This window comes from Pavona decussata, unplaced genomic scaffold (assembly GCF_977016875.1).
Source record: "Pavona decussata unplaced genomic scaffold, jaPavDecu1.1 SCAFFOLD_71, whole genome shotgun sequence".
In the NCBI taxonomy this organism is placed as follows: domain Eukaryota; kingdom Metazoa; phylum Cnidaria; class Anthozoa; order Scleractinia; family Agariciidae; genus Pavona; species Pavona decussata.
This window is the reverse complement of record NW_028145490.1, coordinates 600,326-615,000: the sequence shown is the minus strand read 5'-3', so window position 1 is coordinate 615,000 and position 14,675 is coordinate 600,326. Positions and strand designations below refer to the sequence as shown.

The window sequence follows — 14,675 nt, the reverse complement described above, 5'->3', positions numbered from 1 at the left end:
TCCGGCAAATGCGCCAAACTTAATGAACAGCCCTCCTTTGGCCACTCAACACAGCAATTTGCCGGCTGTTGTTTTCCACTTGTGTTTCGATTCGGTTTTCTTTCTCGGCTCGTAGCCTTTGATAATGAATTTCACCATCGGGATCGATAACCTTTTTATCCAGCCCTGTGTTAATGTAATCCTTTACACCGTCAAAAAAAATAGAGCTTTTAGTTAAGCAAGAAAAAAAAAAGAACTCGCTTCTTGCTGGCAGTTATCGTGCTTACCGTTTGAGGGGTTGGACACGGTTTCCGCCAACTGAACCTCCTCTGCATTTTAACCAACGTCTTAGTTCTTCATTCTTCAGATTTTTTGGCTTTCGTTTCTGTAGAGAGGCCCCTGGGATATCTTCTTCTGTCAAAATTACACGACAGGACCCTAAATTTGTCGCTTTGTTTACACTATTATTATCTTTGAGCGCCATAGTTATTCAAAAACCTCCCGCGATTTTGACTACAACTACCAGACCTCTTTGCGCGCGTGACGTCATCGTGCAAGTGAGCTATTGGTGTGTTACCACTCGTCTTCTGTGAAACAGTTCTTTCAAATCTGGTAACATCAGAACTCGTCCTCTCAAATTTAATAAGTAAGCAAAAATGGTTCTTTTAGTTTCATTGACGACCTTCTGCGGATACCTTGCACTTCACGGACAGCAATTTAGAAGATTTTGCGTGCAAATTCCACGTGCCCATCCAGTCGTGTAGCTCGTCGGTCAACGGTTTTTTTTATCACAGTCGCCACAATCTATTTTCCTTGAATCGAATTTACCTTCAAACACACAAGAAGCTTTGCAAATACCCTAAGCAAAAGTACCCTGTCGTTATCCTGCTTTGTTTTGAAATTGCATGAGTGTTTTCAGTGCAGTGGAAATTAAATCTTAGCGAAAACATAATCGCGGCGGGCAATGTGGTTACTGACTCCAAGATGCGAAATTTTACTGAGAAGGTTTTCTCGAACTTTACGTCGCTCATACAAAGCGTGGATAAAATTACCCAAGACAAATTTTACTTCTGTTTTAGAATATAATCTCATTTGCCTACAGCTTGAATTACAGACAGATTGAGCTTGTGCCACATGGCTAAATACTTCCTCGCGTTTCCAGGATAACAGGAGATACAAAGTCGTTCTAAATATTGAAAGCTTCCTTTTCAGATCGTGGTTTAACCACTTTACCAACAAACCAATGCGCATTAAAAACTAAATTTTGAGCGTGACCGAGAATTCTTGGTGTTGCTCGAGATTAATGGACATTCTGTTTGTACCACAAATGCATGACAATCAAGTGCTACAGCTAGAAAGAAAACTCCTAAACGTAAAGTTTTCGTGTCTCTTACAAGAAACAGCAAAATATTATTTGTGTCAAAGCTTAAAACCTGGATCGGACTGACATTTGTTTAGCTGAGAAACTAAAATCAGTCATGGCGACCAAGTGCTGTCACCTCGCTAATTCTTCTTTCAATGAATGATAACCGAGCATAAGAGTGTTCTTTTGATGGGAGGAAGGAGCAGATCAAATTCAGTGGAAGAAATTACTCTGTGAGTTTCTTCCTTAGATCCACCGTTTTCTACTTTTATCGATCTATTTTCGCGGATTTTTAAGCGGTAGGAAGCTTCCTGACATTAAGTTTTATCGTTGACAGTTTGACTCCTGAATTAAACTTATATTTTCTCCTAATCACATGTGTAAAATTGACAACTCAGTCGATATCGCTCCTACTCAAATCTAAATGAACGTCAAGAAAAGAAGAACACGGGGAAGTTACTCTTGGTTGCTTGACACAGATCTTTAAGTGTGTTTACAACTGAATGAGAGCCACGTGGTGCGAAGGAAACTGCCCCGAAACAAAAATAATGTTCAAAAATTAGTTTCTCCACGAATATTTGCCCTATCGAAACGATTGAAGTATCAATCTGTAAAGCTTGAAACACGTAAAATAAGGATAGATTATTGATTGTTGCTCGGAAACGTATTAGAATAGTAAACGGCCATCAAGTTGCCTAAATTGGTAGGAGTTGCGTTCAAGTTAAGAGAGAGAGAGAGAGAGAAAAAATTCACCGTCGTTTGCTCATGTTCTCCACAAACCTTAAATACGGTCATTTCACGTTGTTGCTTTGCGGAGGACGGCAAAGAACTGTACCAGAATTTAAAATGCACGTGCGGAGCGATTGTTTTTGTTCAAATGTTGTTGCTGCCGTCGTCGTTGCTTAGCAGGGTTCTCAGACATATTTGGCGCTCGGATAAAAATGTTTGAAATATCACAACTCAGTCAATATTGCTCCTACTAAAATAATTCTGGCCCTTTTAAGACTTTACAGTAACGCTTGGTTGTGGCCCGATATCTTAGAGAGTTTAACTTGATCTGTTTAAACGTCCGTCGGAATCACTTAAACTGGTAAACGGTATTTTTTGCGAGAGCAAGTTAATAGCTCCCGGGGAAAAATGTTTGGAAATTCAAAACTATGTTAATTCTGCTCCTAATTGGTAATAATTCTAGCCTCTAAATAAACGTTAAGAAAAGGAGAATACAAAACAAAAAAATACTCTTTGGTGTTTGGAAGAATTATTTCAGAGCTTTGGAACATGTGTGTGTTTACAAACACACGAGAGTTGTGCGGTGCGAATGAAAAAACACGGTCACGAACTGATAACTGATTATCATCTTATGGTGTTCACTAGAAACAAGAAGCATTGTGTCAAGGACACACTTAGCAAACAGTACCTTTGCATTGACTTCCTGAAGCGTGGAGAGATTTCTGCCGAATTTTTAAGACTCAGATACAGACCGATGGAAAGCACCTTAGTAGGAACATAATCTTATTTATAATGTGATTGGTGTTTGGGTTGCCTCTATAGTCGGTTCCTTGAAATGAATTCATATTTTTGTAGGGCAGAGATGTATAGTTATACTGTGTCTAGCTTCTTAATTAACGTAATACCTTTGCGTTGGGTGTTGACTTAACGAATTCAGTACTTGTTCTATTGTTCACAATGTTGACTGGTCTGATTTTGGATGATTTAGTGTCCTATCTAAACTGAAGGAGTAGGCCGAACGAGTATGATATTGCACACTGACTGAAGAACAAAAGAAATGAAAAACAAAATGGTTGATAAAATATTATATAATGGAAATAAGACTCTTGTCCGACACTACTCAAAGTTATTCAACGTGCATGAGCCAGATGAATTCAGCATCGATATGTTGATTCTGTTAGGCCGAATAGCTTAAAAGTTGACATATATTTTATCTACAAATAGCCTGAAATATTTAAAATTCATGTGAAACCCACAAGTGTCAAACAGCATGTTTCTTCAGAAATGTAGATGTCTTGGAAATTGTCGGATAACAAACTTTTTCGTTTGTGACTTGTATTTCTCCCGAAACTTAATCGTCTTACTATTTTACCCAATAAAAAATGTACTGTTATGTTGCAGAATGAGACTATTATGCCAGCATGCTCAATACTCGACCTATAGCATTATGCTCGAAATTATCTCAGGACTGTAATGTGCCAACCCCCAACCACAAGATTGCACGGCTGAAGTACCATGCAGTGAAACATTTCCGGAGTGTATTTATTCGTTGTTGTTCTGTCTGCTCTTAACAATTGGTTCATGCGTCAGCGTGCGTTCCTCGAGATATGAAGCATGCGGGAAGTTTGGAGAGCACGAAAGATGTGTAAGAGTTGCTGTCAGCTACGCCTCGAGCTACCTTCTTGAGTGCTCTCCAAACTTCCCAAGTGCTTCAAATCTTGATGAACGCACAGCTGACGCGTGAACCAATTGTTTTATAACATTTTCAACGCGATAGTTTAACCCGTTGATTCTAGGTTGACCAGAGGTTTTCCAAGCATTCACCCAATGTGCAAAGTGGTATTAAATAACCCCATGTTCATTAAAAATACACACTTTCAATGCAGGGTAAACGAAAGAACACCCCTTTGGTCTAAAATAGTTAAAGTTTCTAATTACCATATAGAAAACCAGTTGTTAATTAACAAATTTCCAATAACAAGCTTCAAAACTAGATTCTCGCGTCACATGGGAGAATTTGATCCGCTCACAAGGATATGTTTGTTTACGCAAGATTAAGCAGTTGTCACGTTTCATCAATGAAAATAGTAAAAAAAAAAAAAAAAAAAAAACAGACAACTGAAGCTTTCCTAAATGAAAAATTTATTCAGATATATCTCTGTTCTAAGAAGCAAAGGCGTACGATTTTTGTTTCGAGGCATTTGTTTACTGACAATTGCTTGCGCAATTGAATTTGATTACACGAATTTACTAGTTCTGTTATAAATTTGTTTGAGCAAAGCTATCAGAACAAGTAAATAATATTGACGATTAGCTGTTAATTATGCATCAACGAACTAATGCGAAATCGAAGTCAGTCGTCCATTAAATTTTGTAGTGAAAACAATATCTTAACAGTCACTCACGAAAATATTCAACTAATGTAAATAATTCCCATTTTCTGTGAATCCGTGGACAGTGTGTCAAATAAACGAATAAATCGAAACATTATATTTCACTTCTAGTGAAAGAGAGTAGAAGCAAATAAAATATATCAATATGAAAGAAGTGAAGCATTTAATTTGCATTAAAACAAAAATCTCAACCATATCTATTTAAACGGTAATCCATACACTTTAACAGCTACTAAGTGTAAGTTAAGATAGATTTTAAAAACAAAACAAAACAAAACAAAAAATCGTGAGATGTTCGTTGCCTTTTTTAAGTTATGATGACGTCCAGAATTTAGACGGCACCTTTTGAGCAGAAACCGCAAACTTTTTAACACCGGTGACCAAGTCGATGGCTCTCATCTCTAATGAAGAAAACAAGTGCTTTGTTTCGGCACTTAAACATGTCGGCGTTAAAGCTGTCATTCCGTAAATGTATATTCCTAAGGAATTCTTTTGTGTAGTCCATTGACCGATGTGTACTTGTGTTCTGTATCCATTTGTTATCTGGTCAGCATCTTAAAAGGCTCACAAGTAATAATTATAGTCTGCTGCATCAAAAACAAACAAACAAACAAACAAAAAACAAACAAACAAACAAACAAAAACAAAACAAAAAGAAACACCTTTGACAAGCCACGTACAGTGTCCGACAACCTAACTCTTCGGCCAGGCCTTCAGTGGTTTAGGTTTTGTTTTTGTGAGTTAGTATGCTTTCCTTTGTTTTTGATAGCGGATTAATATATTGCTTCACTTCAAAGGCCAAGGCCAATATTGAATTTGAGTAAATCAGTGGAATGCTTCAGTTGTTAGGGCGTCTTTTGTTTAGCCCTCTTTACTCGAAGGGAGTAAGTTTTGTTAAAATGTAAATGCTGAGAGTGTATTCCCTGTGTATCACAAAATAACGTAGCTGCAGCACCATAGTATCGATGATTAATGTTCCAATTAATTCCTATTATTTACTCTGAATACATTTCAGGTATATTTGGTTTGGGGTTCGAGTTTATGAGTTATGGATCTCAAACACTTGATCTAAAAACGTCCCCTCCCTTTTTTTTTTTTATTTTAACGAAGGAGCATCGCTGTCCTCCAAACAAAACTAAAGCGTCGGGGCCAAGTAATGTTAATGCACATGATTTGATCTCATGCCTCTCACTCGATGATGTAGGGTACTGTTTATTAGCTTTTGTCTTTCATTTCCCAGCGGAAGGGCGTTCAACAAAACAATTGGATCTTGCTCGACTTTTACTCCTACGGTAAATTTTGTTATCTTACCAGTTGTTCCAAGCATCCAGGCCAAGTCCTTTTTTATAAAAGGGTTAAACTTTGCAAGTGCATACGAAGCGTGAATTAAGAATAATTTACATCAGCACATTATGACAAGGTCATCGAAGTATATTACTCATGTGAGACCCAACCAATCAGTAACAAAAACACTTGTAACAAAGATGTTAAGAGTAGTTTTATAGAAGGCAATGGAACTGATTTTAACTGAAAATATAATGATTTATTTGTTTCGGGGAAAGAAATAACGATTTATAAGCTAAAGTGAGTTATACCTGTCGCTAGGTTTACCATAATGGTAACCAGATGTTTGGTTATCTAGGTGTGACTAGGAAACATCCCTGAAGAACTGAACGCCAAAAACCCCTTTTAAGATCTGTAAAGCGGAAGAAAATACAAGGAAAAGAAACACAATGGCAAAGAAACAAAGCCGGCAAAGATACGTGACTTGAACGAATCGCTTGATAATCTACGACAAGTTTTCTTGAAATGACAAGAATAGGTAAAGGTTGATTAGATATGGAGACTGTAGTAGAATGAGACGGAGCTAGAAGACCGTTTGGGGTGATTCCACTGAGCTGAGTCTCAATTTATCTCCTTTACCGTTTTCTTAACCATTTTGTTAATTCCATATACGTATCAATAAAGATGTTTGAAGTTTATAACAAACAACTTAAATGTATTTGAAGTGAATCTAAATGATTGTCTCTTTCCTATCGTGACGGCATCTGTTTCAAGTCCGCCCATTTCTACTTTCGTGAAGAGTGTTTGTTTATCTCTTTGTTTGACATTTAGTGCCAATTAAAGTGTGTCACATGAAAGTGCATAGACGGTGTGATAAATGAATAAAGGGTTAGTTTCAAAAGAAGCTGTGGTGCTGTGGTGCTATGCTGCTGTGGGAGTGGAAACGAATGTTAGGTTTTATCAACTGAGTTGATAAGGTGGTATTACGCTCGAAACGTTAACTCTCGAATCTATTAACGGTAGTCTTCAAAATGGGCAGTTTAAGGAAAGTCAATTTAGATAGGGCCAGGATAGAATGCTTTAGTAAATGGATTACAACCAACTCTGTGAAACAGCACAATTATTTGTTCAGAAAAAAAAAAGAGGTTTTAATTAACTGTCGTCTTAAATAACAAATTATACCTCAAGAAAAGTTTATCTCTAATGACTTAGCAGTTTTTTCCCCCAAAATCTCATGGTTGAATTCCGAGAGCCCTACAATTTAAAATATTGTTTGTGTTTGACTTCTTATCAGCCGAGAATCGATATTAAAAACCGCAAACCACGTTAACGTGTTATTATTGCAAAATTCAAATTTGGTTCATTTGCCTATAAATTGCTGGGGATGAGTAGAAGACTTCATTACACAAGAGGGCTTCGCAAAGAAAGGATTACGCCCCACAAAATGGCTTCGAAAGCTTTGATTCTGCTTTGCCTGATGGCTTTTGTTACACAGCTGTGGGCGATCCCTGTGCCAGATGACGATGACGGTAAGTTGGATATTTAAATATTAAGTTTAGTTTTGTAATATATTCAATATTGAACTTCAAAACGCATCTAGCTTTTTCTTTATAAATATCATGCTTATATTCCCATGACGAGAGTTAACATTTTAGAGTGATCATTATAGTTAACAGAAAGTTAAAGTTTGAGCTGCCATTTCAATGAAAGTCGTTTTTGTTCAAAAAGCGTTAAACCGTCGATTTATCGATCTCGGAATGACTTGTCATTTGATATTCCTCAATTGCCCAAAGTCGAGCTCAACAGTAAATAAATCAGTTGCGCTTACATTTAAATCTCCGACCTCGTTACATGGCCTGTCGAAAAATGCGCGTCAAAAGATAGTCCGCTGTACACGTAACATTGAAAATAACTGTAAACCAAATGTTTGTCAAAGAGAAAGGGAAACAAATATGTTAATGGCTTCTCCCTTAATTATAAAATTAACTTTTAACTATCACAGACTTTTCTTGCTAAAGAAAATATATGTTAAGAAAAGCATTAGTTCATGTATTTATTGACAAGTTATGTTTTGTTTCATGATCTTTTAGATGATGATGATGAAGAAGATGATGAAGAAAATGGTGACGACGATGGCGAAGAACCTACTATGACGACAGCAACTAACCCGCCTACTCCAATGCAAGAACCAGATCCCCGTCAGACGACAACGGCGGCGCCTGGGGATGATGATGATGACGATGATGATGATGATGATGAGGATAGCGATACTGGCAGTGACAGTGACAGTGACAGTGATAGCGACTGATCCTAACGGCTTGGATTAATTCACGAGTCTGCAGAGACACGAAATAAAGTGTACAAGATACAGTTTAAAGTGTAGAAATGTAGAATCAAGGTGCATTACCTGATGGGGCCATCACATTTAAGTCATTAAATGTTTTTGCTGTTGCTGATGTTGTTTTCTTTTCTTTTTTTTGTGTATATTTTTATAATTTTTTTTAAGTAACGCTCTCCAACTTTGTCGTTACTGCAAGGTTCCTTATTTATAAGTAGAGTACTTTTGAGCCATTATAATTACCGTTTTAGAGTAAATGTGGAACTTTGATGTCTTTATTTACTTGAACTATCGTAGACTGAACAGAAGCCGAATGGAGAGGCAGACTATGTGGAAAAGTAGACCTGTCTAAGCAAACTCATAAAGAAAACTTGTGATAGTTTTCGAATTGCTGAAGTGCTCAACTATGACCACGGATAAAACTAGACTAGACTCCAGAATTCACAAAATTCAATGGTGTTAATTAATTAATCATTACTTGGGTCTTTGATTATAAAGTAAAACAACCTAAATGATCTGAGACAGCAAAACACATGCAACACACTTAAGGGGGCAATAGACCTAAATTTGAATGAAATTTGAAGAGGTTTTAAGAAGGGATAGAGGAAAGAAAATAATTTTTGGAACGCTAACAGACAGTTGATACCCACGCAAGAGCACCCCAGGTTGCTAGTGGACTAATTTGGTATCCGTCTATTAATTATTAACTACAAATCTCAATTTTAAAACTTCACTATGATCTTCATATTTCTTGTTTCTCCTTTATTTACCAATCTTTCTAGAAAAACTACTCCTCCCAAATATACCCCAAATTCACAAAATACCCCAAAACACAGATTCACGATACGATGATAGGGTTTTTGCATTGCTTGAAACGCGAACGAGATATTTCCATTAAGTCCATGTCAAGTGGCGGAAAAATGGCGTTCAGGTGTAACTTCCCCTTAAATTTAAAGTGGGTTTGGCTTTAAACACTCTTGTGGTGTGTACGTATGTAAAATGTTCACCTTAAAAGACTCTGACGCAACTGAATAGTAAGATTAACCAGTTAACTGAATTACACCGAAGCCGAATTGTTTTTGCAAGGAACGTGATCGTCTCTTTTGATGTCCAGTCTCTGTTTACACATGTTCCACACTCGACATGTCATTGAGAGGCACCGTGACACTAATTTACGTTGATAAATTGCTTAAAAACAAAAACACACTGAACAAACTTATTCGTGATACCTGCACAATGTATCAGGGCGGACGGTTCACTTGCTCCTGCACAATCATGTGCTCACTAACATTGTTATGAATGAATTTGAGAACATCGTTATCCAAATCAAAATCAAAGTGTCATTCTCAAAGTTAACATTCTGAATGTTTAATAAGTTAACATTCTGCAATGTTTAATAAGTTAACACTTTGAGTTAATAATTTCATTTTCAGTTCACCGACTTAGTAGTTTAAGCCAGTTAAAGCGTATTTCAAATGACAACGGACGTATCAAGGCTACAAAACGCACAACGGACCTTCATAAAAGAATTGATATCTGCATTTATTATATATACATCGAAACATCAACAATGCTACTGAGTACAAGATATTCACAATTGAAAAGAAATGGCGCCTTTCTGATTAATATTTACACGGAAAAACGCACTTAACTTACTTCCTCGTAATTTTAAAAACAGAAGAGCCACGGAATATTTCGTTCTTGGCTGCGCAAAGATGTAGTCCTCACAATGTCGATTCTTGCTCCATTTTGAATGATAACCAAATTTTAACAGCTCAGTATGGTTCAAGAGCAGAATTCGTTCGGCAGCAAGTTAACGCAATTTGTTTATATTTCGTTATTTCTTGACGAGATTACAGTTCTAACCCTCTAGCAAATGTTTGTCGTTTGCAACGGATTATGGAATATGGGAATTATTTGCTCTAAAATTCACGCAAAAGTAATTTCTTTGTAGACTGATTTCCTTCATAGTATACCGTAGATGGACATAAAGTTAACATTTACGCTGATTGACTGAAAACCAATATCCACAACTTGACATTCACCAGCATGTCTGATAAAATTATAGAGATTTATGAATTTAACTCTCCAAATCAATAAAATCGCATCTCTGTTTATAGACGCTATACATACATTTAGTTTTCAACAGACCTACCACCCCCCCCCCCCCCAAAAAAAAATGATTGCCAACTTAAAATAAATTTGCATGTCACTGTTACAAGATCAGAACGAGTTATCATTGACACCATGTTAAAGACATTGGCTTCACAAGGGAACAGCACAGAGAAATCTGATAAAATGGTCTCTAATAGCGCAAGCTATTCCAATGAGTGACTCTTTTGACCACATTTTTAGATAACCGTGTCCTCTTACTACACAAGCAGTTCATATTCAAAATGCCAAAACACTGTAAGGAAACTTTTGCAGATTTGGTTCCTTTCAAAAAAATCACACTTTTTATCTTTTGTCTCATTGGTTTCAACTGAAGTGGAATCTTTACGGTGAATGCCACGACTTGGTCTTTCCAGTCTCTTTCTTCTTTGCTGACAACCGTCTGGTGAATCACAACATAACCACTGTCAAAGTCCGAGATACGAATGCTTGTGAACTGCGTTGTTACAATGGACCTATTATTATTATTATTATTATTATTATTATTATTATCATCATCATCATCATCATCATCATCATCATCATCATCATCATCATCATCATCATCATCATCATCATCATTATTATTATTATTATTATTATTATTATTATTATTATTATTATTATTTTGCTGATCTTTGTTCCTGCGCCATTTTTAATCCCCAAGGTTATTTTTATTCTTAGTGTTGAAAATAAAAGCGGGTGTAAGCTTAAAGGCTTTTTTCTTCATTTTTAGTGCGTTGGTGTTACAACCTTTTACTCGGCAACATAGTTTCTTAAAATTGAGCAGAATGAGGTGAGGAATGAAGTCCGCTCAAAAGACAGTTAGCCAGATTGAATGCCAATCACTTATAGAGTACTAAAACATTACGCACCAGAAAATAATTTGCATAAAGAGAAAAGGAAACTAAAATGATAGACTAAAATAAAATCGGCCCAAAAAAATTTAAATAAATAAATAAATAAATAAATAAATAGATAAATAATAAATTTCCCGCACTAAGAATTATAACCCTTGAATCTCTGTTTCTCCTAGCATACGTACAACAATCACTACGACTGTCACGCTTTTAAATGTCACTTGTGTGACGTACAAACAATGATAAACCAACCTGGAAAAACGCAGGTGTATTAGGAAATACAAGAAACTATATCAGATTCCTTTTTGACCATTTTTCTGCGCTGCATTCAGCGAAAAATAGATGAAAACTTTACCGCATGAAAATTACGCATTATACTATTCATTTCCTGTAAAGCGCGCTTGCGTTACAGCCCATTGCTATAGCGACTGCACTTGCCAATGTGGATTTACAGACAAAGGATATCGGTGTGTATGTCCTTCTGGTTATGTATGCACACTGCAGACAGGGTAAGGAACAAATGTGACGAAAGTCCTCGCCATTCTTATTTACTTACTTTTCCATTGAGGAAAGTTTTAGGAAATACTGCATACATTCTTGATCCCTTTTATAGCATCCTTAAACCTACTTGCTGCTGCTTTTTTTTCTTTGCCACAGGGCTGCTCTTTCTGACAAGTGTCAAACTAATCAGTCAAGACTGCAACATACTTTGTTTTCAAGTACTTTGTTACTCCCATAATGGCTCAGTGATAATAGATGTTTCGCCTGATCTCTTTCCTTTTGAATCTTGTTGGCAGTTGCCGGCGAATTAATTTTTTCAGCTTAGTTGGCCAGTGAAATTGGCTACCCTAATGAGATGCAAAAGCTGACGTTTCGATTCCCAACCCTTTTTCTTTAATTAGCTAAGGTGTCAAGGGATTGTGGCTACAGTGGTTTATCTTATCTACTTTGCTAATAACATCAAACATTCTTGTTTTCACTCACCCACAGAAACAGTACTCCCGTTTTCCGTAAAAAAAAAACTATTTCCCTTTAACTACTTGCAGTCCAATACTGCAAGGCCAGAACACTTCTAAACGTAGTATGAACACAGGAAAAATAAGATCTAATAAATGCGTTTCCAAAGAGGAGATCATTAGTTCAATAATCTACTATTTATCTTCCTTAAACTTTCACAACACCGTAACTTTTCATCAATGTTTGTTCTTAATCCAGATCGAACTAGTAAATAAAAATGGAAGCATGCAGTGTTAGGCTCCTGGGTATATATTATTCACCTTTTGCTAAGTAGTATGGTCAACATCTTAGTAGGTCAAACTGTCAAATTTGATTTCAGAGATTAGAGACTGGTCTTCACCGGATTTCTTTCTTACAATTAAATGCGGCAATCCATTCCACCTAATGATTGCTTCTCTTCACCAGGATTTTGAATCAATTGGCCTCAAGATCGCGTGTGAGCTACCGGAAGAAACGGCCTGTCGAACGTCGAAGTAAGGAACTTAAGAGCTACTAACTGTAAATATCAAAAATCCCACGACAGATAGGATAAGATACTACTACTACTACCACCACCACCACCACCACCACCACCACCACTACTACTACTACTACTACTACTACTACTTCTACTACTACTACTACTACCACCACCACCACCACCACCACCACCACTACTACTACTACTACTACTACTACTACTACTACTACTACTACTACTACTACTACTACTACTACTACTACTACTACTACTACTACTACTACTACTACTACTACTACTACTGCTGCTGCTGCTGCTGCTGCTGCTACTACTACTACAAATAATAGTAGAACGCCACTTGAACGTGAACGCCACTTGGACGTGAACTTGAACGCCACTCCCTCCGATGCAGCAGCAACGAAGGCATGCCAACGAAAACGTTAATGAAACTAGGAAATATAACTTTATTTTCATAGGGGTGGCGTTCAAGTTCAAGTCCACAAAATAATTTAATTTGGTCATTTTTTGTTGTTGTTGTTTTTCAGAAATGTGCCAGAATTTAAACGCACGTGCAAAGTGAATGTTTTTACTCGTTACACCTATTGTTTGTGAAACCTATTATTTGTAGTAGAAGTAGCAGTACTAAAGTAGTAGTAGTAGTAGTAGTAGTAGTAGTAGTAGTAGTAGTAGTAGTAGTAGTAGTAGTAGTAGTAGTAGTAGTAGTAGTAGTAGTAGTAGTAAATAGGGAAAGTTGCGACGATCCCAAAGCGTAACCTTATTAAAATCCATTTGGCAGCAATTTGACCAGTGTGACATGTTATACACCGTATTCACAAATGGCGGACACGCGCGGAAAAGACTGGCACTACGCATCAAAACGAGGCGTTTTAGGATAAACAAAAAAAATTTCCAGCGAATGCAAGGTTCTAGAGGGTCGATAAGTGCTGAGTTTCTAAAAATTGAGTTTTTCTGATCACTTAGTCCGAACGAGTTCAAGTTCTAGTGTTTATTATTTATTGGTTGGCTTCTTGTAGCAATCTCAAATGAAACTAGACACTTACGGGAAAGATTAGATTGTTTGTTTCAAACCTTCGAGTGTAATGTCTACAGAAAATATGAAAAGTTGTTTGAAAGATCTTCACTCTAGCAGGAGCCACAAAGGTTTATTCAATGTATTTTTTGGAAAGGGAATTAAAACAGGTTTCGAAGGAAAGAAAATGAATCTACAAACGGACGCAGTTCCAAAGAGGGTGATTACTACTCGGAAGTTCCGATCACAAAAGCTACAAAAACCTACTCCTACTATTGTCAACAGTTCTAATGCCCAAAAAGCGAAAACAAAAGAAGGTGGAGGAAAGCTACTGAAAGAAAAGTTTAACTAAGGAAGTAATATGTGAGCCAAGACTGAAATATTTCGGTACATTTTAGGCGCTTTTCCCCCAAATAAAAAAAGATATCGTGCATCGCAAGATTGGCCAAGATTCATGCAAGTCATTGAAAATGTGGCAGTTACCAAAGTCAAGAGGAACTACTGGAAGTAAGGTATCAATTTTAAGAAAACGATCCTGCAAGGAAATTCAGGAATGTCACTCTCAAATGCGTTATATTGTAACTTCATTACAAAGAATGGCAAGTTTAGGAACCCAGTGTAAAGCGAAATACGATAATCTAATTCCGACAAATTACCTAATTAAGTATCCAAATCTTTAATGATTTCAACCGAAATGGCGGTTAAAAAGCCACAATGCTGTGTTCTCTAGTCCCTGGCCTGTTTCACGGAATACAGTTTTCTCTTTCAGGCAAGAAATGTTCCTTCTGAGCTTGTTCCATTATTAAACAGTTGGATTTTGATGACTTCATTGATTTAACAAATTATGAATTTTGAGGGGACTGCAGTCTCTGCTTGTTGTTTACAGTACGGCTACAATATAAATGAATCGAAACAGACAAGTCTTGGTTCACCTGTTGCTTCTTTTTAAATTATTCGTCCAGCCGTTTCTCTCCACATCCTTCACGTCTTTTCGTTGTCGTCTTCTTTTTTTTTCTTGGTATTATAGCGGTTTAGACAAATGGTTCAGTGTAGTCTCTCTTCCGCTCGGAA

General features: G+C 36.8%; 2 protein-coding genes and 1 pseudogene across 2 annotated transcripts in view; 1 reads left to right on the top strand and 2 right to left on the bottom strand.

Annotated features, from left to right (window-relative positions):
• Nucleotides 1-463, bottom strand: part of LOC146477186 (uncharacterized) — a 2,515-nt pseudogene extending 2,052 nt beyond the window's left edge.
• Nucleotides 1-14,675, bottom strand: part of LOC146477179 (astacin-like) — a 211,470-nt gene that overhangs the window by 132,268 nt on the left and 64,527 nt on the right. The gene's annotated exons all lie outside the window — the stretch shown is intronic.
• LOC146477185 (uncharacterized) lies at nt 7,151-8,245 on the top strand. The gene is made up of 2 exons (XM_085113644.1): nt 7,151-7,277; nt 7,839-8,245. Exons 1-2 carry the CDS (start codon nt 7,193-7,195, stop codon nt 8,054-8,056), a joined length of 303 nt encoding a protein of 100 aa, XP_084969770.1. The 5' UTR covers nt 7,151-7,192; the 3' UTR covers nt 8,057-8,245.

Excerpts from the sequence above, each read along its gene's own strand:
- LOC146477185 (XM_085113644.1), top strand. The coding sequence starts at position 7,193 with ATGGCTTCGAAAGCTTTGATTCTGCTTTGCCTGATGGCTTTTGTTACA. Across the intron at positions 7,278-7,838 it reads TGTGCCAGATGACGATGACG|ATGATGATGATGAAGAAGAT; the intron begins GTAAGTTGGATA and ends ATGATCTTTTAG.